General features: G+C 46.0%; 1 protein-coding gene across 1 annotated transcript in view; it reads right to left on the bottom strand.

Moving 5' to 3' along the window:
• The window catches only part of fgf11a (fibroblast growth factor 11a), a 97,322-nt gene extending 72,248 nt beyond the window's left edge, over positions 1-25,074 (bottom strand). The window contains exons 1-4 of the mRNA XM_086196823.1: positions 25,004-25,074; positions 24,129-24,247; positions 17,723-17,806; positions 16,474-17,392 (exon numbers count right to left, since the gene is read on the bottom strand). Coding sequence (XP_086052949.1) covers positions 16,474-16,666 — 193 coding nt within the window. The 5' untranslated portion in view covers positions 16,667-17,392; positions 17,723-17,806; positions 24,129-24,247; positions 25,004-25,074. The remainder of the gene's footprint in view (positions 1-16,473; positions 17,393-17,722; positions 17,807-24,128; positions 24,248-25,003) is intronic.
• Between the last annotated feature and the right edge of the window lie 252 nt (positions 25,075-25,326).

Raw genomic sequence — 25,326 nt, forward strand, 5'->3', positions numbered from 1 at the left:
AAAACCATTCCCACAGAGTCTATAGGCGTATAAATTCCTACTCAGCACTGAAATCTTCCTCATCACACACACACACACACACACACACACACACACACACACACACACACACACACACACACACTCTGAATTACTGGCATTTTTCAGACTAAATTATCTGATGAGGTTTCCAGTGAGAGTCAGGAATCGACTTCACTCGACATTCATTTGAGTGAATCGAGGATTTCTTTTGAATCTTTATCTTCCTCTCCTCCACCTCATTCCCCATTTCTTTGTAGAGTCGAGCCCTGCTCTGTCATCCCCAAGCCTTTCTCCATCTTTCCCTTCTTCTTCCCTCCTTACTTCCACCCACCTACCTCTTCTCTTCATCTATCTCTATATCGCACCATCTCTTCCTCACCGTTTTGGAGCTGCTTTTAGTTCTTCCTTCTCCCTATCTGTCCATCTCTCTCTCTCTCTCTCTCTCTCGGTGCCCGAGATAGAGCTCTCTTTCTCACTGTTTCCTTTCCTTCTTACCTTTCCTCCTCCCTTTATTTCCCTCCCCATCTGTCTCCTCACCTCCTGCAGAGCTGGGTCTCCGGGTCCTTGTCCCACTGATCCTGGATTGTACTGAAGAAACTAAAACCTAAAATCTGCAGCGAGTCTCTTAAGTGTTCCATCTCTGTTTTGGGATCTTTTGGCAGATGAAGGGGAAATTGTGAATGCTTTCATTGAACTGAAATTTTGAAGTTGGAGTAACATGGTTACTGCCAGTGGGTGTCGATGAAGTCCTGGAGCTGGAGGTCCCACCGTGGTATTTAACACATGTACATGTCTCGTTTTAGTCGGCCCACGGGTTGAGTTGCGTGTACCCGAGCGTGTCTGTACGATGATCTTTACCACAAACCAACTGATCTCATGGCCAAACTGAATCAGGCCATAACGACGACGCCTCTTATTTTCAACATTGATCTGACAATGGTTTGGGAGGCACTGGTCGTGAATCGCTTCACACCTGGGTTGAGGGTCAGCGTTCTATCTGACGCCAACACTCGTGGACCCAAAGGAATAGAGGTTAAGGATCTCTGGGTCCTCGATTGAAGGGAAGAGTGAGATGGGCCAGATACTCTGAGTAGCAGGACCGGCTTTGCGTTTGCATTCCTGCACCAGAACTGATCCAGAAGGTAAAGCTCTTGAACTACCGCTCAGTCCTCCCTCATATTGGTCATGACCCAAAGAACGAGGTCATCACCACAAACAGCCAAAATGGGTTTCCTCAGGCGGGGTAGACGCTCAGTCATCCGTGAGAGCCGCTGCTCCTTGGTGTCAAAAGGAGTCAGTGGAGGTGGTTTGGGCATCAAGTCAGGATGCCTCCTGGGCGCCTCACTGGGGAGGAGTTCCAGGTACGTCCAGCTGGGAGGAGGCCACAGGCCGACCCAGAACCAGGTGGACGAATTACAACTCCATAATGGCTTGGAAACACCGCAGGGTCCCCCAGTCAGAGCTGCTAATGTGACCAGGGAAGGTTGGCGTTCCCTGCTGAAGCTGCTACCTCCGCAACCTCTGAATAAGCAGGTGAGGATGGATGGATGTCCGTGTCGGTTTTTGCTCTTTGAGCGGGTATGACTGTTGGGGGAGAATCCTCATCCACGAGAAGCAAAAGCACAAAGACTTAAAGCAAAATGAGGACGACAACATCAGACATGAGCCCAACAGTGGTGTGCTGTGTGTTCCAGCCGCCTGAGGTCCTCCGTACGCTGATCAGACTGAGACGGCATGGTGGAACAATCACAATGTGCTCCGACTCCTTTTCTTAAATAAACAGGAGTTGATTAAGCTGTGCTGGGTTCTTGTTGAGTTGCTGCTCAAGCAAGTGGTTTACATGCTGTCCAGTCCAGTCTAATGTATTCCAGTCCGGTCCACTCTAGTCCAGCATTTTCTCTCAACTTCTTCAAACATGTGAACATACAGACTGAGTGTTTGCTGTCTGGGTAAAACAGATCTACATTTCTATTATTTTCGTGTTGCTGATGTCTTTCTGGCTCATTTCAGTGTAAACATGCATGATAAGCAAATGTTCACTATTAATACCATTTCAAAGTACACACACACACACACACACACACACACACACACACACACACACACACACACACACACGGAGCAGATGGTAGCAGCTGCTGAGCTACAACTTAACACAGATGGATAATGACTGTCATTTACTATAAAACCGAGTAAAATAACACAGCTACTCTGCCACAGTGCAGTACTGTAAAAGTGATGTGAATAAGAACCATTGCACCTGCTTTTGTATCACCAAACCCAAACAAAGATGTCCCGATATCACAGTCCTCCAAACCCCTCAAGGAGACCTGAGGAAGAGCCTCCTGGAGAAAACCAAGAATACATACTTGTATCAGACTTCCGGAGTATTCCTGTCATGCTCGATCAATGTGGATAATAAAAACATAAAGACCTCGACAGGTTGGAAACACGCATGCTAACGTGATATAAACACAAACTCGACGACTTTCTTCTCCTCACCTCCAGCTGGGGGTCACACACTCTGTCCGTCCTCATCTGCTCTAATCACACAATCTCCCAATTCACTTTAATTTCCAGCAAGAGTCGATCGCTCACGTCACCGCAGATGCTCTGCTTTGAGAAGTGCGACATTCATATTTCACACACACACACACACACACACACACACACACACACACACACACACACACACTTCTTTTTCTGTATTTAATGTGGTAGCAAAGACATGGACAGGTCTGTGAATTCTTAAAGCGATACTTCAGATAAATTCGTATTCACAAAGCTCATCTCGGACGGGTGAACCTCAAGCTTAAATTCATTTATTCTGCGCTTCAAAAGATGGAAAAGAAAAAGGAAGTACATGAGAAAAAAATAATATTTTATATATATATAAATATTGAGAAGAAAAAACAAACACAAAGCCACGCAAAGATAAAGTCCACGACACGCTCAGCACCATTGTTAATCAAAAGCAGTTGATTTCAGTGCATCTCAAACTATTCCAAAAATTCCGGGTTCTGGATGAGATTGATGTCTGTGTGCACCAGAAAGGTAAAAGAAGATGATTAGCATATTTAGATGGATAAGCGCTCCAACCTAATCCTCTTAGGGCCGGCGTATGTGCCTGGCTTAGAGCGTATCAATAACTGTATCATGCAGCTTTTAGAGACTTTAGCACTAACGTTAGCAGACTAAATTGTCCGCGTTCTGATTCTTTTTGCCGCGTGTCACAGCTGAAACGGTAAAAGCAGATGACATCAATTTGCCGACTTGAAGGTGGGGAGATCATTTAATCACGTAGCTTTTATACAGCTGGCGTTATAAATGGTGTGAACTGTTTTCAGAGTTGCGTGTCCAGTCCAGTTGCTTTCACAGCTGAAACGGCTACGTGGAGCATAAACCTCTGTAGCTGTCAATTAGAGAAGCCGAGCGAGAAATTAAACTCACATAATGATGTGCATTACGTATGAATTATAATGTATATGTACACACACACACACACACACACACACACACACACACACGTATCATAGCCACGTTCAGGTGGAGTCAATCAAGGCTGCAACATGAATCCAAATCAGTCAGTTCGACCCAAGACCAGCCAGACGGTGTGACTCCTGTGACATAATAGGATTTTCAGCAGAATGTGACGTTGCAGAGATGATATCCTGGCTACACGCCACTATCTTACTTATATGGGATTTTCCAGGAATATCTGAATGGTTTTAAAAATTAACAGTGATTCCGCGAATCATATCGCAATATTAGTGAAGACGATCGGGTGTTTTGCCATGTTCTTGCAGCCTGGAGTGAAGATGTTGTCACTTATGAATAGAGAAAGGAGCCGACGTGAGAGCCCTGGCATATTTGGATGCTGAGAACGTCAGAGCATCAGAACATTCGTGGAACGCCTGTCGCGCACAGAGAAGAGCCTCACGTTCGCAACAAGGTGCGTCCAGTTGGGACATCTGTGGACGTCGCCTGCACGTGGGCAGAGCTCCGAGGAGCAACCCTCACTGTTGGCGCCATGTGAGGAGAAACTGGCCTGGAGTGGTCGACGAGGCTTGAGGTCGGGGTGAGAAGCATGAGGCCTGAGTCATGGCAGCTCATTCAAGAGACTACAAATTGTGAGGCAGGTTGTTAGATTGCAGGTTCTGAACTAGGTGATTACAAATGAGATTCTTGATGATGTGGATGGATGATCTGAAATAATTCTCCCAGAATGTCTGGATAAAGACGAGATTCTTACCGACTTAATGCGTACAAACACTGCTATGAGACCGTATGTACAGACATTGTGATGGTTTAACATCAGACATAATAGTTAACACTAAACCAAAAAGGACACAAACATCCAACAGACTCAAATCTCAGGAGAGAAAAATAAACTTGCGTTGGAGAAAGTTTGAACAGACTGAAAGGATTTCTGTCTCTGTCAGCGTCGGGTTGCTAAGATGGCGTCCGTGTTCACGGGAGCGTAGCGGAGGGATGAAGGTACGAGGAAACCGCAGGAATCAGACACTTATGAATGTGTGATGGAGCTGTCATTTCTGATTCAGCTCTCTGGAACCAACTTGTTCTCTGTCACATTCAATTTCAGTTACCAAGGAGTTCTACGTCTGTGTCGTCTGGTCATTATCTCTAGCTGCGGAACATCTAGACGCGTTAGCTTTCACTCAATTATGCTGCAGCTCTACGTGTGTATTTGGGACCAGTTGAAAGTGAGAGTGTGACATGAATACTGTCAGGTGTCATTAGAAGGATTTAATGCTTTTTCTTGTCTGTAAGATTACATGAAACACTTGAATACATATGTTAATACATCCATTACTGCGTGGAGCATGTAGATATGAGTCATCATGCTCGACAGCATCATCTTTGAATCTGTCTTCTGACCTTTGCTGAATGTCAACACCCGAGCCGCGTCACCCACCACTTCAAAATATCTAATAAAGCTGCAATGCTTTAAAAATAATGATGATAAATACGCGTGAATGGCTGTCCTTCATGGCCTGGTGGCCTTAAGGGGGCTTACAAAGTGTCAACCTGACACAGGACCTCCCTCTGCCCTTTAGCTGCCTGCTGCATGAAAACATCTTCCTCCTAGTGGGATGTAAACTATTTCAACTGCCAACCTACAGGACTTTAATCTTGAGGATGAGTAGGATTTAGTGAATGCCCCCCCCCCCCCCAACATCTGTCAACTGCACTGCATCAAGAAAATCCTTATTTTAACTGCATTCACAAAGGAAAATGACGTCTGCGCATTTGGGGAAATTGTAATTCTCTCCAGAGCCAGAGAAGTAGAGCTAGCTGCTACTGCTAGTTAGCTTAGCACGAGGAATGGTAGGGGATCAGGAGGCTTCATAGAATTTTTTTAACTTCTTTATAAGATATTTAATGAATGGCTAAAAGTCATTCCTATGTCCATCTGTTTCTATCTTCATTTCCTATCCTATGGATAATTTAATGGTGGCGGTACGGTCTCACTTTTTGGAGGAAGTTCTCCTCTCATCTGCATGCAAAATGTCTTCTAAAAGCACAGCCGATATTTCTGGAGTTTGTGTGTGTGTGTGTGTGTGTGTGTGTGTGTGTGTGTGTGTGTGTGTGTTTGAGGACATTGTGCGCTTTGGCTTGTCTCCAGGTTTATAGATTGATGGCATATTAAATTGAAGGACACGTCACACACCTGTGCTTGTGTAGGGGAGGCACACAGGGTGCTACAGTCACACACACACACACACACACACTCACACACACACACACACACAGATACACTTGGGAATCATCTGATGTCTCTAGACGTTTGAAAAGAGAGCAAACATGTGCCAAATCCTTCTGTAGAAACATAAGTATGTCCTGAGTCAACATCTATATGTGTGCTGGTGAAAGCAGCCAGTGTTCCTCCAGGGGTTGTTACATATAGATCATATAGATGTGTGTGTGTGTGTGTGTGTGTATGTGCCCTCTTTTATTGTGTGTGTGTGTGCGCGCGCGACTGCAATTGTAAGCTCCTCTGTGATTTGCCACGTCTTTCCTTTGTGTAAAGCCTGCAGTGTTATATTTGTCTATACTATTACACAATACATTATCTCTACATTCCTATTCGTCTGTAAACCCACGCAAGCTACATTATTCAGAGCTATATTTGTGTCCTGACTCGGGAACAGCACCTTAAGTACGTCAATGAGAGTGAGAGTGAGAGAGAGAACGAGAGAGAGAAAGAACAAATGGAAAAAGAGGGAGTGAAAACAGAAAAAAGCCTATCAAGACACATCTAAAATGCACCAAAGTGAGTTGGCTCATAGAAATGGGACTGTCATGGCTGAATTCTAGCGGGATGCCCAAGTGTTTGGAATGTGTGTCAGTGCTTCCCAAACTTTGATGCCACTTTTTAAAGGAACAGTCCCCCCCCCCCCCAAAAAAAGAAGAAGAGAAAGTTCAGCCATTATCTACTCTCCCTAATGCCTATGGAACACCAGGAGAAATTTTGCAGTCCACAGAAGCCTGCTGGAGTTTCACGGGGGAAGGTGTTGCAGTAAACTCCCACACCACTAAAGTTAACAGTGTCCAACTTTAAACGTACAAAAGATACGTCATAAAACCGGAGAATTCCTCCACGTCGCTCGTCGGAAGTCATCCAAGTGTCAGGAGGCCTGGACATGAAAAAAAATCACTGAAACACGGCGCTTATTGGTTCATTTGGTAACGTTGATTACCGACGTTGCCGCTCCCTCACAGATGTCATAGAGACGGATGGATTAATGGCTTTAACTTCGGGTACCAGTCACTGATGCGTCACAGCTAAAAAGTCAACAAAAACATTGATATCGTCAGCATTTTTAAATAATAATAATAATAATTCACCTCGCTCATTACAAACAGTTCTCAGTTTGATCTGGAGGAAACTGTTAAGTGTCAATCATATTCCACTCCTCTGCAAAGAGGAAATGTTGCAGCTCGTCAGACTCTGCAAAGACCTCGCCGTAGTTCGGTGAGGCTCGTGGAGGTAGTCCATGTATTTCAATAATCCACTAAATAGTCTGACAGCTTCAGACTCGCAGAATTTGTCTCCCCATTGACTTTTACAGCTGCTTGAAGCTAATTACTCTGAATTGCTCTACATATCGTGCTGCTGGAGACTCACAATGTTCCCGAATTTCAGGTGCCAAAATTCTTCCAATCAGCTCAAAATTTCATGTAAAAAAATTCATGCAACTGCACAGTCATAGAGTTTGCAGAGTATGGTGAGATGTGCTTGGTTACCTTTTTTAGTCACGGACAGAGGGACGGACAAACACGTGCTGATGTGTTAGTCCAAAGCACCTGTCAGGAAATCCAACACCACCCTGGGGTGCCAAAGTCTCCAGGATCAAAGTAAATTAACACGTAATCAGATACAGACGCAAGCAGGAAAGCATGCACACACAGGCTTTTCCTGTAAGGACAGCTTATTCTTGCACGCCACTCAACAGCAGTGTTTGAGCTTGTGTGTGTGTGTGTGTGTGTGTGTGTGTGTGTGTGTGTGTGTGTGTGTGTGTGTGGGAGAGAGAGAACAAGAGAGAGAGAGAGAGAGAGGTGAACAAGCACACAGGCTCACTCAGAAGTGAATAAAATGACATGATTTAATGAGTTGTCTTTTGGACAGCGTCAGACTGGTCGGGGACAATGTGGCTGAACTGAGAGAGGGACAGAGACAACACACACTCTTCTCACACACACATATATATATGCATGTGTGTATAATGCATGTGTTTTTACTTCTATGTACTGCAGTCCTGGATGTCCCTGTGCCTCTTGTGTCTTGTTCTGGATCTAGCCAGAGGGCTTTCGTGCATTGTGGGATTTGTCTACAGTGTATGTGGTTGTGAGCGCGTGTGGTTGTGTGTGTCTGTGTGTGTGTCCTGTATCCCCAAAGTTGCATTTCCATGTGACACATGTCACACTCAGTTCTCCCGACATACCATGCAGCAAATTGATTGCATATAAAATGCTAATGCGGGCTTTACTGTCCTCAGCATGTTGATATGTGATCTAAACTAGCGCCATTGATTAAAGGGACAGTGCACTGGAGCCGAGGGGTGTTGGTGACATTGAGGAAGGTAAGGGTGGGTCGGTGGTGGGAGTGGCGGGGATCCTGACAAGATGCTGACTCCACATCCACCAGTCATTTGTTACTTGGGCTCTCAAGAAGCAGAGAATTCCAGCGGAATGCTAAATCCAGTGATGAATGTGCAGATGAATGTATTTGCCTGCACTTGCATGCATGCAGATGCCTCAGCCAAGGTGCGTGTGCGCTTGTTTGGCTCAATGTCACCGACATGCTACATGATGAGCAAAGTTTCCAGATCTGAAAAGCCCTGGCCCCGCTTCTCCTGCTCGTGTTCCACGTGTGTGCCATGAATGTGCCGGAGCCAGTCCAGTCCAAGCAGCTCCTCTCATTCCTGCTGGGGCACTGCGAGCTTCATTAAGGCAGCCAGAACCAGGGAAGGAAACACTTGTATGATCATGAAGCAAGCAGATGAGGAGGTATTGTTGGACACGTGAAACAGGAGTGGTGGACACCAGTCTGGCTACCCTCATCACTCACATCTCAACACACATCGAGGGACTGCAATCACCATTCAGCTGAGGGGTCTGCAAAAGGGTCTCTTCCCCCAGCAAAGGGTGATTATGACAGCCAGTGTTCTTTAAATATCAATTCTTTCCCCGCCACTGATTTGATTTTCCACCAATGTGCTGTCATTGTCATGCGACAGAGGGTGCTACTGAGCACCTCGTGAAGGAATACTACACGCCTACGTCCGTGAAACAAGCAGAGAAGCAGCTGCACAAACCGGAACACTCAACAGATGCCACCGTAACGTGTCCTGGCATTTTTCTGGTGATTACTTGCTTTGACTTAGTAAATTATGTACTGTTTCAGCCGCCTCTTGGCTAGCATACAAGCCCCTCCACCATCTTGTGTAAGTGCAGGGTTCAAACAGTCAAACCACTGAAGAAGTATAAACGCTCCCCCAATCTGAGAACGCATCTGAGTTGACTGATCTCAGAATGGATGATCTTGAAAGGAATCTTGTAAATAGTGAAACTGCAAGATCTCCAGTCTTTGCAAAATCTTAATCTGAGACTCGTGAGCTGAAGGCAAATTGTCTTTAGATTGTCACACACAAGTCTTGTCAAAGTCCCTGTAAAGGTTTGTCAGTGTGGACGGATCACTGGAGTCAGACGGAGGCACAGAGAGATCCTGCCAGAGATCAACAAGTTGCATTCAAGTTCTTGTGGAAAACTGCAACTTCTGGAATTTCCATGTTGTGTCATCTCAAGGTGGGAAAGAGACCTTTTTTCTTTTTAAACACACCAGCTTGTCTTCAGATCAGAACACCTACATGGATACAAACACATACACACACACAAGCACCAGAACTACTCTACGTTGTCTGATAAATATGATGGATGCCGATCCAAAAAATGCTCTGCGACAAAGCAAATGGTGGTCGGTTCCATAAATCAATGGATTGGGGAGGGGCGGCTGTGAAAGCCCTCATTGATCATCACATAGGTGGAATGTTGACGTCTCCAAATTATTTATTCAGGGCATCGCCTCTTGCATCTGCTGCACTGGCAGGGGAGCAGCGGGTATGGTGCGGCATCGCATGCCACAGTAGGTGTCTGAAGAATGTACAGATGGATTACATGTGGGGGTATTTTTTTGGTTAATTTTAATCTGTGGAGATGAACAAAATTCAGACAAACAGGGTCAGAATGTGAGCTGCAACATCATAAAATGTATGAGGGGTGGGGGTGGGGGGGTGCATGTGTACTCTGTCATATCTTATATTGTACAAATCCTTTCATGAGCATCCTTTCAGAAACAACGATGAAATGAGGCAATCTGAAAAGCCCACTGGCTTGTAGCAGGTTAATTTCCTGCGCTTCACTGTACAGATGTTCATTTCTGCATCTTCAAGGGAGGGTGCATCTGCTCGCCCGCTATTAACGTCCATAAGTGGCTGTTTGCAAGTGTGAATTTAGTCGTGTCCTTTTCATTGGGAGGGTATTTTTCATTCCCAATCCTCTCAGTCACCTCAAAAATAAGAGCAACAGCCTTATTATCTCAGTTCCTTTTAAATAAATGTGGTATATCCCCCCCAAAAAAAGTCTGAAACTCAAACCGGTCAGCAGTTTTTCATCTCTCGGGCTACACGTGGTCCACCTCTGGATGGTGAAGGTTGTTGGTGCCATTTAAAGGGTGAGAGAAAGATTTGCAGACACATTTGAGTGTGAAAAGTGCTGCCAACGCCTCAGCTGGATTTGCAGGTCAAAGAAAATATAATTTAATCCCAAAAAAAAAAAGATATATAGAGTTCTTCCTGGCAAGACTGTAGAAGTGGATACTAATACATGTATTCAGGTCTTCCCTTCCCTCTGTTCATCTCATCCCTTGTGTTTGGGGTTCAAGCCTCCCAGGGCTGGACTGGGACCACAACAACAAAACTGGCCCGCCGCTGTCAACTTGGTTTTTTTTCCATTTTGCAAGAAAGTCGTTCTTTTTTTTTTTGTCTTTACGGATGTGTTGTTTAATTAATGAGGCACAGAGCCGCAGGGGGAGGGGGTTATGATTGGACCAGCCCACTGACACAACCAACAGGATGGTCCAGCACAACTGTATCCGCCCAAAAGGAACGTTGGCCCACCAGAAAACTGCTGAGAGGAATGTCAATCCACTTCAACGTGTAAATCTGAAGTTGTTATAGGTTGTTGTTTCTTTAAATGTATAATTGCTAGATTTTCTGTACTCTTAAAAGTATTCACCGAGACTTCAGTGTGTTGTACCTCCACAGAAGGTGCAAATACTTGTGATAAGATGTGGAACAATCGTTAACACTCGGAGTAATTAGGCTTCCTTACATTAGAAGTGCGTCACACTCACTCCCGATCCACTCACAATAGAGCAGCAGTTATCTAATATGGCAGCACAATACCTCCAGTATCTCTGGTGCTGTAGCATCCACTGGCTACCAGAGTGGCCCCGAAAACAAGATGATTAGACACAGCAGCTCAAGAGAGACATGCAGACATTAGCAGAGGGAGAGAGAGAGAGAGAGAGAGACAGATGTCCTTGAGAAGATAAGTGTATGGTGTGTGTGTGTGTGTGTGTGTGTGGGGGGGGGGGGGGTCGAGGCTGTGAGAAAGGAAGAAAGAGAGAGGAGAAAGCCAGCCTAGATTGAGAGGAAGGAGCTGATAAAGAGAGAAAGTAAGAGAAATATAGTCGTCCCTGGTGGGGCCTGTCCAGTGTGTCCGCTCTATGAGGCAGTAAATTGCCCCAGTTCAATGTGTGCTCTCCAAACGCTGCTGCGCATTATTGATAAATCAGTGTGTGTTAATGAGAGGAGCTGATGTGACCTGATGAATCACGGCAAAACAATGAGCCTCACACACACACACACACCCAGATCCGCAATAACTGGATGAATGCTGGGCCCCGCGCTGCAGCAACAACTGCCAGTGTTATCGCCTCCTGTTAACAGAAGAGAGGAGGGTTTCCACGGCAGCTCCAGCAGGCAGAGGACAACATGAGCTATTTTGGTTTTGCTTTGATATCCAATAGGCGGCTTAACATCCTCATTAGATCATATCAGTACTGCACGCACACACACACACACACACACACACACACACACACACACACACACACACAAACAGCTATGGTGAAATTATCTGTCTCCCACACTCCCCACCCAAATTATCATGAAATCTCATCATTTGTTTGTGTGTGTGTGTGTGTATGTGTGTGTGTGTGTGTGTGTGTGTGTGTGTGTGTGAGCATATCAGTCTGATTTATGAGTTCGTGTAAACGTGTGTATTCATTCATTCTGCACTTGTGTGTGTGTGTGTGTGTCCATGTGTTGTGGCCTATGATGGCTTTCTTGTAAGTGTGTGTTTGTGCAGGTTAAGTTGACCTTGTTAAAAGCTGCATGCGCTGTAGTTCTGGGGCATCATTAGTATGGGTTAGGTGAGGGTGAAAGGGCGTGTGTGTGTGTGTGTGTGTGTGTGTGTGTTTAGAGGTGAGGTGGTGACCGAGTGGGGGGAGATGGGGGATGACAGTGTAAGGAGAGAATGCAGGTCAGTTTGGGACGCACAAACACACATCCATCAGGTAGGCAGGGATTGTTTGAGGACACACACACACACACACACACACACACACACACACACACACACACACACACACACACACACACACACACACACCACTGTTCTTCAGTGCAATTGCTCTCCTGCAGAAGCCTCAGCGGCCCTGAACTCTCCTGTCATGACATCACACAAACGTGCTCACAAACACACAGTGTTTTATCTGCAGGGATGAACTCAAGGGAACACAGTTTCACTCCATCGGTGTCCATGGAAACATTTAACTTAGCCTCGCTTTTTCTTTCTGTCTTAGATCAAAGCAATTGTCTCTTCAGCCGCATTCGGAGGGCTCATCCCCACCCGGCACCTCCACTTCAGATTGAAACTACCGATGCACCATATTGGAGTTTTTTTTGTCCCCCCCAGATATTTTACACAAGATTTTACACCTGTAAACCTTTTGAATTTGGAAAAAAGTAGGTTTTCTTTATCTACAAAGCATTTGGAAAAGCCCATAGCTCACATATTTACCTCACAACAACAGTATATTAAGCAAAGAAGAAGAGGCTGATAGATAGAAAAATGACGGATATCTGAAAAACTATATTATATATATTGTGCTTACTGATTCATATGGTTAAGAACAACTGTTGTGTGTGTGTGTGTGTGTGTGTGTGTGTGTGTGTGTGTGTGTGTGCGCGCGCGCGCGTTCGTACTCCCGCCCCTCTCCCCCACCACCAAAAATCATAAGAGTCAGCTGCACACGATGGGAACATTTGCATTCTTCCGGTGCTCTTCCTCTCTCTGAATTCTGCCGGTGTCAACTGTGAGAGACAGGACACACAGGTGGTGTGTTGGGTGACGAAATATGAAGCTGTCAGCGGGCCTCAGCTCTGCAGATCAGCTCCGCTCCTCCCACCGCCAGGAACAATACACCCTCCGCTATGAATCAGAGAGTTCATTTCTACAACCCTACTCTCCTAGCCAAGCTTCAGGCTCACCTCACCTCCCTCCCGGTCATAAACGTCGCACAGCCGAGGGTCTGAGCTGAAACGGTGGGTCAGCAGTACGGTGGGACGCGTATCATCATTGTGCTTCTCCAGTCTGATATGTGACACACAGCTGAAACAGGTCTTCTTATCCCCTTCACCTCGAATCACTCCGTCAGCCTGACTTCCTCTCCCTAGCGACCTCACATACTATAATCCACGTAACAAATATACCAGCTCAGCAAATTCGTGAGGAGAACTTCAGTTTCTTTCTCTCCTTCCACCGAGCACGGCTGTATTTCCCTAACATATGCAGTCCAAGTGAGTGGTGGAGGTAAACAGTTTGAAAAGTCGACATTCTGGAACAAGGCTGGCTGGCTACTGTCAAATTACACCCACCAAAAGCACAGTTTCCCCCAAGGACAGGCTCAAGAGTGTTCTCGTAGTTGTCCAGTGACATCGTGTGATGTAGCTGACATAGTGGAGTAAATCTTTGCTTCCATTTTCTCTTTTTCGCACCAACTTTTACGCACCAGCTAAGTGAGAACAGGAGAAACTTGTTGCAACTTTTAGAATGTTTTGCAGGGATGAAGACCCCCTCCCCCACCCCCAGGATGTTGAGCGCAACCTGCAGCCTGATGCGGACCATATTGCTTTGGTTCTTTCGGCTCTTTCTTTGGCTGCTTGAAAACTTTCGAAGCAGCTGCACTGGTGACAAATTCACGACGTCCGTAACGCCAAGGTTTCTGTTTAGAATTGTAATACGAATGTGGAGTCTTGCGTGACAAGTTGTAAGCTTCTACAAGTGTTGATTCTGTAAAACAGAACTACCCTCCTCATTGCATTGAACGCATTGGAACAAATCAGATCATCGTGTTGCTCCAAATAAAGCAGCACATAGAAACACACATGATCACAACAGGCTGAAATCATTTCAGAATCAGGCCAACAAATGGAAATAATGCAGTTGGGAATCAAGTTACTCCTGGTTGAGAACACTTCGACTCGCCTGGGTGTGTGTGTGTGTGCCCCGGTGCTGCTGCGGACTTTAACTCTTAAATCTGTGCTAAAGTTCGAAATTAAGAATCTGTCCTTGTTAAAAGCCACGAGAAGAGAACAGGACCAAAATAAGCCAAAATATAAGACGATTTTAAAGTACTTTAAGCCACAGGAAGCAGAATAGGCCACGTGATACGAGCAGCAGCAAAGGAACCCGGATGTGACCGTGTGAGCTTGCTGCTCTGTAGTCTCGCCAGGTTGAGGAAGAGGAAGAGGAGGAAGAGGAAGAGGAGGACGGCTGCAGCTCAGGAATATTCTGACGTTTATTTCTGTCCAGGGGTCAAATGTGGCCTCAGGCTGAAGCTGGGAAAGGGCGGGAGGAACTCACAAATGATGAGAATATACATCAGTTTGCACACACTCATGGCCAGGGGTCACCAGTGCCCTCCATATGCTGAACACACACACAGAAACTCCTTGAGAGAATGATGAAGACGCGCCCCGCCGTACACGGTACTTAACACAGACCCCTGTAAATCATCAAATCACCATCACTGGGATGGTGAACCTGGTAATACGTCTAACCTCGGCGCCTCGCTCCCGCCATTACCATAATAAATCCATACCAGTGTGAGAAACACGAGAGCCATCGTGATGGAAATGCCTTCAAACAATCGGGATGGCGTACACGAGGCCCCTTCCCGAAGAGCTGGCACCGTCACGACCTATCCACCATATTTTACAACCGTAATTACAAAAGAGAGCAGCCGCTTATTTGGCAGATGCTGCTTCCCACGTTAAAGGTTCCCCATGTAATTATCATGATGAACTTGGCACGCCGGGGTAATAAATATCACTCAACACACAGGCGGCAAAGTCACACACCCACTGCACTCTAAATTGAATCAAGGCAGAGTGTGGAGGACAAGCACCTTCAGGCAGACTCACTCGCACGGTGTCGTAGAGATCATGTTTCACATCAGCCACAGTCATCGGTTAGTTGATGGAACAAAAAAACGGTTGGAAACATCCCGTTGATTGGTCGTTTCAGTCGCTGGCCCCAGGCTCTTTATGAGAAGTATTGGCTGTTATATCGTCACGTATGACAGAAAAGTCCAAGTTTCTCAATGTTCTCAACATTTAATCGACTGAACGATTCCTTTCTGGTGAAAATATTCGACTGGTGAACTGATGAAAAGAATAGTTAGCTGCAGGCTTTTAAAGAAACATGAGCTCCTAAAGTGCCTTTGAAAAAAAAGTAGACGGATGAAATGAGTCCAAAAGGAAAAGCAGCTTCAAAAATTCATTCACAAAAGAGGCTACATGGCTTTAAACTTATGATTAAGCAATACTTTCAAAGACTGAAATATTACCTCAAAAAGAGAAATTCCTTGAAACAAATATAAAATTCAAAAAATACTCAAAAACAGGAAAAAAAAAAAAAAAAAAAGCCCGAAAAAGCAGAGGTTTGTCTAATTCACTGAAAGAAATTCTGATTATCCCTAACTGACTGGTTTGCGTGTGAATAAATGGCCTTTATGAATAGTATAGGACGATAAAATGAATAAATGGTAGTAAAAATAGCGCAGACGTTCAGAGGGAGCGGGTTATTTTAAGTCGTCATCCCAAAGATGTTCCATCAACGTTATAGGAGAGTTATTTTCAACATCCAATTCATCTTTGGCTGCTAACGTCAGATGGTGGACCGACGCAGCACAGACACACTCCAGTCACCCTCTCATTTAGCTTCAATGACTAATTTTGCAATTACATTTAATGTGCAAACACACAAGACAAATTACTGCGATTCAATTGCCTTGAGGGAAGCACGGAGAGACTAATGGCCCCCAGAATTGCAAATGAGGCGTCTCTTGACATTTTTATATCAGGCTAAATCACTTGGTGTACGAGCGAAGTTCGCTGTGGTTTTTGTTCTTGGGCCAATTATCAGTTCACAGGTGCTGAAACCAAAATCCTGAATCACAGCAAGAACATGAGCTGGTCAGTGCTGCGGCGAGTATTAAACCGTAGTTTATTCCATCCAACCCACGAGCTCCTCCACCATAAATACAGAGGTTGTTGTATAAATCCAGCAGGAAGATTGGCTGGGATGTTTCCCAGACTCAGATTAAGCCCTGAACTGGAAATTACAGACAGTGGATGTTCTCTGCTGAGGTTTTACAGTTGAGGATTAATCTGTAGTCTGGCAAGTCCACCATCAAAATCCTGTTATCCAATACAAACAGAAAAGGGAACAAAGAGGAAAGAAAAGACAGGAAGGATGGAGGGAAGGTGGGGAACACATGAGGGCCTTTCCAGAACTCACCTGGTCTTTTCTCCATTTTTCTCCCTCGACTGCCACATAGTCGAACCTTGGATATTAATATGAGGATTTGCTTCTGGCAGAGGGACTTGTTGCTCTTCGGGCAGGGTTTCCGCTTGCTGGCAATCTGCCGATTTGCTTGGGGGTCCTTGACCTCCCGGCGCTGGCGAATGAGAGAGCTGGCGAGAGCGGCCATCTTCCCAGCGCTGACCCTGCCGCTGCCTCACGAGCCACTGGTGGCTCGGTGGCGCCCAGGTGTTGGGGGGTACCGTGGGCCACCCCCCTGCCCACTCACCCAGGGCGACGGAGCACTGCTGAGGGAGGGGTGCAGAGTGGAGGAGGGGAGCCTCTGTGGAGAAGGGGTAGAGGGAGAGGCAGGAAGAGGACAGACAGAAGTGGGGGAGGTGGAGGAAGGAGCCCACCAAAAACTGAAGCTTCTTTAGTTTTTTTGGCTTTTAAATGTTGCAGTTCAGGTGAATCCTTGATTCGTCGCGGTCATGGTTTTATTCTCTGACATACCAGGACCCTAAAGTCCACAGGCGGCTTTATCCCAGTCCAAGCGTGCCCGTCCTCTCATCCTTGAGCTCCAGGGAAGTGTCACTCAACCGTGGCCAAAAAGGACTCAGACACATTGAGAAACCCGTCTCAGAAAAAATAAAATGTCCTGTGAACTTCCTCAGTCCTGCTGATGTTATTCAGAGGGACAAAAAAATAAATCAGCTCTCCAAAATAACACGGTAGAGACACTGCATCTCCTGTACTTGTCCCTCACGTGCAAAATTTCTCCATTTGAAACAAAGACAGGACGAGGGAAGAAGACACAGTCCGACCTGAGGTATCAGCCGTGCGAGCCGGGACGAGGATGGAGGGATGCGGACGTCTGTCAAGCTCTCCTGGCATCACCCTGGTGTTCACCCGCACCCTGAGAAAAGACGGGTATAAGACTTGATAAATCCAGCATTTCCCCGAGATAGAGGTGACATTCATGAATGAAAGGGGGCAGATAGTCAGGCAGGGACCAAGAACGAAAGAAAGAAGCGAGGGAGGAAGAGCGGGGAGTCTATCTGTCCCCGCAAGTGGATCTCCAACTCTCTCGGCAGTGCGCTTCACCAAAGCGGAGCGCAGCGCTGTGTCCTTCAGCCGTGCATGCTGCCTTGCAGTTGGGAGAACGCGGGATGAATGAATGGAGGGAGGGGGGGAGGGAGGCGATGGGGTGAAGGGGGGGGTGTGCAGGCAGGTAGCTGTGCCTTACTGTAGATGCTGTATTGCTGCCGCTCATGCGAGAGTCTCCAGCGGTGAGTGACAGTCGTCCGGTCTGGTTCTGCTATGAGTCCAGCTGCACAGTGTGTGTCCATGAGAGAGAGAGAGAGAGAGAGAGAGAGAGAGAGACCCGGACAGGGCACCTCTCAGCCTGAGTGTGTGAGTGACGTGTGAGGAAGCTGCGCGGTGTGAAAGAGTGTGTGACAGAGGCAGTGTGTGCCTGTGTGTGTGCGTGCGTCTCTTGCTTGTCCCTGTTCACAGTGCATTACCAAGCAAGTGCTGGCAGCGTGCTTCACATACTCTCACTAACACACACACTCTCTCACAAATCTATTTCTCTTAGCCCTCCCCTTTGCTTCCCTCCCTTCTTCCCTGTTCCTCTCCCGCTCTGTCACTCACATCCCTCCTTCAAATTCCCCTCCTCCTCTTTCTCTCCTATTCTCTTCAGCGTGAGCCGGGACAGGGCTAAGGTGCCCCTGTCACCCCAACCCCCCACCCCCCTCCCCCGGTACTCTTCCACCATCTCTGATGTGATGTTGGCTTAAAGAGACAAACTAAGTGAGGCTGCTGTCAGTGCTGCGCCCTCAGTGATGACAAGGACGTATAGATGCTGTGACACTGTCCCAGTCCGTCACAAACTTGCGTCACCGCCGCCACTCCATCCATCCACACACACACACACACACACACACACCTATACGACAAGCATCACACTTCACCTGTGCATTGTTATTGGTTAACTAAGGAAGGAAGAACACTAGAGGGCTACTAACTACATATCTCAGCAAGTACTGGATGCAAGACAATAAAGTCCCGGTACCAAGAGGATGGACCTAATCAGCTCCAGAGTGGCAGCACCACCAAATGATGGATGGGTGGATCTTTGTAACCCTGTTTTGTGGAAGGTGGAGTTCTTCCGTCTCCTCCAGGGGGCGAGTTTACTTTGGGCTACACTTCTCTTGAAGCAGAAATCAATCCCAACTTCTCTGGTCGGGATCTCACCAGTTCATTTGTCCCCTCAACAGCCCGTTAATCCCACCTCATGTTTGACTCAATCTGATCCCCGTCAAAACAATCGCAGGTAGGAACCAACAGTGTTTCATGCATGATGTAAAATAATATACATTCTGTAAAAAAATGATCAGACATTCACATGAAATTATAAACTGCAATAATGATTTGTGTTGACCATTACTGGAATATGCTTAAGAAACTAGAATAATCAGGAATGACTAGAGTTTGCAAGGTAATTAAAGACTATCCTAATTGTTGCCGCCCACCCCCCCCCCAAAAAAAAAACAATCACATCAATAAAGTTTTATTAAATACTAGCACAAAAAACTTTGGTGTGAGCTCAAACCACAACAGCAGGTTCAAGTCTGAACCCAAACAAGCTATTTGTTGGCCAACAGTGACCTTCACTTAAACTGCAGTTGCAAATGTTGACCACAAGGTGGCAACAGAACCACAAACCACATCACCATGACGCTTGGACTCGTTTATTCAGCAAATTACGTGCAATTTGTGTTCCATCTCCCCCCAAAAATACAATGAAAAAGAACATTTTAATCTTGTGATTAGTTTGGATTCATAACAGGTTTTAACTGGGATTAAAGCAATTACAGTTGTGAATCCACTGCCTGCACCAACAGAAAATCTATCGCAGCGAGACCCGAGCCGACCTGTGGCAGCAGTTTGGTTTGGGCCTGATTCTCAATCGGCTTTAAAGCTGTGATTCATGACATGTACTTTGATCTAGTCTCACTATTAAGGATCCGGTCCAGCACTACTGTCAGTATCGATCCAGCGCTGGCAAATTTCACCAGAAAAAAAAAAAAACCCTAAACATGAGACTATTTACAATGCAGACTTCTTTGAGTTAATAGTTAATGACAGCTTAATATTGAGATCATATTTTACACTGGAATTCTTGGATCCTGTATTATTTTTAACAGTAAAATTCAAATGCCTGTGTTGTTCTTCGTACTTGAAACATTTTGAATATCTGAGTGTCCGAAAACACGTTGAAATGAAAAGCAGCAGCAGCATTTCTTCTTTCAAGAAGTAGAATTTGAGGTCCCAGATGGCCAATGACGTTCTTAGGTTTGAAAACAAATGCGTCTATGCAAAGTAATGATGAACTTTTTATTTGTTTCAGTGTGTTGAGAAGATGGCACCATTTCCTCCTGCACTTGCACACTGAAGTCTGAGACACACTGGGTTGATCCACAGTACGCAACGTGAACACAGCAACGGTCGCTGCAGTCAATAATCATAGTAATCAACTGGAGCAGCTACAATGACCACACATGACCTCAATCTAAATAAGCCGAGAGAAAAATAGATCTGAAACAAACAGAAAAAAAACAGATCAATCTGGTGGTCACATGCTTGACCACTTCCTCACCGCACAATGATGCGTTCGTCCACACGTTCAACGTATGGGCAGAACCACCGGAGCCAGAGTAGCAGATTATAAAGGCAACACCTCCAATCCTGGAGCAGGTTTTCCAGGGTGGGTCCTGACATCACCTGTTTATGTTTATACTGTGCTGTTAGAGTTACCGTACCTGCGCCCTCGTTCATCACCCCATCACAATGAATGGTGGTGTGGTCCTAAAGCTCATTAGCCAGTGCCTCACGGAAACACCCGAGCACACCTGTGTTGTTTTGGACAGCGAGCGATCACAAGCTGCACGGTTAAGTAAATCTAACGCCAAGTATGTTAAACGTCAGTGCATAAAGACGGGAGACAGCGAGGTGTGCTCACGTTTAGCGTTTAGCTAGCGAAGCTTTAGACTCCTGCCTTTGTTTTCTTACTCATATGAATGATTGCAATTTTTTTTTTAAAAATCAATTTCAGATTATAAAACAAGTAGAAAAACATGAATGCGATGAAATACACAACTATCAACACAACACAGAGGAAAGTCTTCGTTTTGACTGCTTGAGCTGTAAATTTGTCATGTGAGAGGGTGGGGGTCACGTAAAGAAGTGGAGATAAGCGTCGATGAAGTAGTAGTGAGAAAGGGATGGAAGTCTAGACGTCCTCCAACTCGTCCATACATGTATATGAATGTATTCAAGGCACCAGGAGGCGGGAGGCAGCGTTTGCGAGAGGCAATATCAGCATCAAATCCAGCTGGCAGTTTAATCTTGGGAGAGTGCTGGTGTTGCCTCTGACTGCAGCTGACATCTCTATACCTTCCATATTGGCCTCTGTTCAAATTCTGGTCAGTGAGGGTGAATTAATTCATGCCCAGGCTGAACACGACTGGCAGCACGAGCTCGCAGCCAGAGACGTAGTGGCGGGGTCCAACTCCACCCCTGGACCTCAAACATACATCACTGTTGTGTGTCCCCTCTGATCGTTAGACTCACACTAATTACAATAATAGTTGGGGATTTTGCTAATAAGGACATTAATAAGTCATTAGGCAGCGGTGAAGTTGCTCTTCATCATGGGACACTTAAGCTAAACAATAAAAGGAGAATGAGCCATTACTTATGACAACATGAGCGTCCCATAATGTATGGCTTATGCAGTTACTACATTCATGAATGCATGTTCCATTGTGTTTATGTGAAGTTCACATGCACTCCAATAGTTCGACGAGTAGTCTTATCCTAAATGTTAAGACTGAAAAGGTCTTTCAATGAGTTGAAGTAGTCAATTCAGTTATATACCGCAGAACAAAGTCGAACCACTGACCGAACACGCCCGACCAAAGACGCACGGCGAAATGACCTGGACCCACTGGTGCTCCTCCAACCATGCTATGCGCACTGTTGTTGGTTTATGGGAATGTTATGTTGTTGTGTTGAGACACGTTAGCCAGGGTTAGTAACCCTCGCTGGAATGTGGACTGCACGTTGTAAAGCCGAGCGCTACAAAAGCTCTGGTTGGGCTTCATCGTGCCATTGAGGTGTTTACTTACGCGCGACGTACTCCGGGTGTCTTGATTATCTTGAACTCCAGCTATGGTGTTATTCAGGTCAAGATCGTCGCTGTGTACGCTGTGCTTTCATCAGAGGGAATTCTAGGAACATCCAGGTTACATATAAAACCGTGAACATTCCATTTCATTTGATTATAAATGGAAGAGAGTTTTTCGAGGCTCAATGCTTGCAGTTCAAGTTAGCTCTTTGAGGACCTCATTAACTGCGTTGACATCGAGATGGCAAGTTAGCTCAGCCATTGTTAGCAACCAAGTTGTCGTGAGCGATGCCTCACCCTTTTTCAAACCACTGAAGTGACATCTGATGCCAAATATGAAGTCTTCAAACTTCACAATGACGAGATCACGGAGGTAACAACAGTTTAAGTTTCATACCATTCTTATACTGACATCTGCATAAATGTAGACGCCATCAGCCTGAAGAACAAAGTGAAGATGAAATGGTGGTTTGGTTTCAACAGAAGGTCAGAACATCTCACGTTTGTTTTCAACCCCACTAATCACCGATGGCTTCCCGTCAGCAGTCATCAATGTGCTGCTCAAGCGGTCATTGCTGGTTTGCAACAAGTCGTGACAGCAATTCAAGTGATGCACAACCTAGACGCGGTTACGAGTGGACGGGCTCCTGCTCCGGCTGTGTGTGATGAAAGGTTTACTCTAAACCGTGGTGACAGCAGGAAAACAGGGCCCCTGGAGCAGTCAAGCATTGAGCGGGCAAATGTAAAATGATAGTGGGATTGTGTGATTGTAGGCAGACCTGCAGCTGGTCTCTCCTTCTCTGCTTCTGCTGGCGTTGCAGGGAACGAGAGGAGAAAACCCTCTAGGATATCCCCCAACACACACACACACACACACACACACACACACACACACACACACACACACACACACACACACTCAGTCACCTTTTACTCCTCTATTCCAGCTTCCAGAGCTGATAAGCAGCCTGCTGTCCCTCTCTTGCCACCATTCAAGGGCACCATGGATCTCCTCATAGAACCAAGTCACCACCTGCCAACCCACTGTGGAGGTACAGAGACCACCAGCCTGGGGGAGAGTCCTGGAGCCTCAAAATACTAACAAGCACTCGGAGGTTTGAAAGTGTTTGTTTTTTTGTTTTTTGGAGAAGCTTGAGGTCAGAGGGGAGCTTTAGAGAAATAGACATCGGAGGATTGTAATGAAGACATCACTCTGCAAAGACAAGCTAGGGCTCAGAAGAGAGAGCGCCGAGGGGGCGAACAAGGCTAACGAGGAGACAGTCCAGAACACTTGAGAGCAGGAGGAGGGGCAAGAAAACTCAGAGAGACAGACACAGTCAGGGGAGGACAGATATGCACTTTGTCAGTTTGTGCAGCGTGTGTGTGTGTGTGTGTGTGTGTGTGTGTGTGCATCTGTGTTTCTATGCTCGTGTCATCCAAGTATAGCTGGACATGAGTTTTTGAGAGTGAGTCAGTTTCCATGGGTGAGCTCCTCTGAGAGTGACACCATGATCCGGCAACAGCAACCATTAGGAGGCCTCATTTTCTTCCCATCCCTCCATCATTAAAACAGCTTGTCCCAGTTCTGTCTGCATGCGTCTCCAGGTTCAGTCTCATTCTTATATTGTTGAAGAGTTTAACTGTCCAACTACCCAGAAGAGTCAAATCAAGAGAAAATGGACAAGCAGCAGCTCCAGTTGCTCTGGATTCAGCCCTTCTGAAGACTTTGATGACTGAGGACATGGAACAGAGACACATCCAAACTTTTGAGTTAGAGGAGTCAACTTTTGACTTTTCCGTTTCTTAATAGGATATTCTCTCCGCACAAGGATGCAGCTGGAGGCGCCATATTGTGACTATGAAACAAAACCACATGCAGACAGAGGAATAACACACAAGAGGCGACCAGGAAGAGCGCAGCAGGTCGTTGGACCGAGGGTCACACAGTGACCCCAGATGGACTGGCGCCGGCAGTGCAGTGTTGCAAGACGGAAATCCAGAAATTGAATATCCGAGTAACACAGAAAGGAGTGTTTTTACACAAAGGCCCATTTGAATTCTACCTGGACCTGAGCTACTTTAGCAACTGAGATCAGACAAAATCTCATGGCCTGTTTTAACACAGCTGGTCGATAATCCCACCCCCCCCCCCCCCCCTTTGGCGTGCAGTGGCACAGTTCTCCAGGCAAGATAATTAAACTTAGAGTATTTTTTACACAAGTATATGTAATATTATGTTACAGCATGAGAGGACGGTGAAGATTCTCAGTCCTCCAGGTGACGGCATCTCTTAGATACAGAGTCACGGTCAACTGGGATGTTTCAGTGTCCTTGTAGACGGACAAAACACCCCGACACAAGCAAAGCAACGTAGTTCACGAACAACACAATAACCACTACACAAACGGACAGCACAGCTGAGGAGAGCCAACACCTCGGGTCAAGACTGCTGTCCACTTACATCTGAGGGAGGTGGGACAGTCCTTTGGGGGCAGCCAGGTCCACATATTGGCCAGAGAGGACAGACGGCTTGAAAGTGGAGTTGAAGAAGCCATCGACATGAACCTGGCGTGACCATCCCTGAACAGAGGAGGCGGCCGTTGTCATTGCCTGTCAATTATTACTGTACTACAAACACAATGGATGACTTTGTTTTACTACGATGCAAAATCCCCTCACAAGTCGACGCTCTCCTGCTGGTGATATCACAGCACTTAGTGTGGGAAAATGTGTCTTTACATCACCCTTGAAATATAATAAAAATAAAACTTAATACGACAGCAGAACTGGACTGGAGGCAATTTAAGGGGAATGCAAATGCATGGAGGAATGTAACCAATCTGCCTAACTGGGTGCTGCCATGTCAGCAGCAGCAGACGGTTAGCATGTGAAGGGATTAGCATGGCAGTGCAAAGTACAAAAGGGAAGCTCCTCCACATTTTTTCAACATCATAAATATTGTATGATTATAATAAACTTATTGCAATGGAAGCCTGAACATTTCAACTGATCATTTCTTTCTTTTGCTGCTAATCACATGCTTTCATGAGATCAATTTAATCCGGCGGTGAGATACTGTAATTAAAAATCATCAATATCATCAAAAAAAAATACTGAGGATCTCAATGACGATGTTAAAATGTCCACAGAAAATCCCTCAAAACACGCAGCTGCCTGCAGCGTGGTGAACGAGTGTTGGGACATCTTTTAATTCCAGGTTTCATGAGTGAATCCCTTCAGATTTCAGTTGATTGATGAGAAAAGACGCGAGAGGAGAAAGAGACAGGCCATGAAGTTCGGGAGATACGTGGATGTGTAAAATGTCCTGAAACTCACTCCGAGGTTTCTGGTTGCAGACGGTCACATCAGATGATCTACCAGCATTACCATCCACATGTAGCGCCTCCTAATCCCCCAGTCTCCTCATGTAACCCTCTTTAGTTCCATCCCCAACTCTGTCGAGGTGACAGCCCCGTTCCGCCTCTCAGTCTAATCTCAGGCTTTATGTAAAGGCGTGTTGGCTCATTTATTATTTCAGCCTCCAGTAGCCACACCCCCCCCCCCTTCCGTCTCTGTCCGCCATCTTCCTATCAGTGGACTTTGAGCCCACCCTTTGAGAGGGAGTCTAACCCCTCTCTTCTGGAGCAGAATCAACATTT

The sequence above is a fragment of the Aulostomus chinensis genome, chromosome 24, assembly GCF_037954235.1.
Source record: "Aulostomus chinensis isolate RoL2024-O1b breed Wild chromosome 24, RoL_Achi_v1.0, whole genome shotgun sequence".
Taxonomy (NCBI): Eukaryota; Metazoa; Chordata; class Actinopteri; order Syngnathiformes; family Aulostomidae; genus Aulostomus; species Aulostomus chinensis.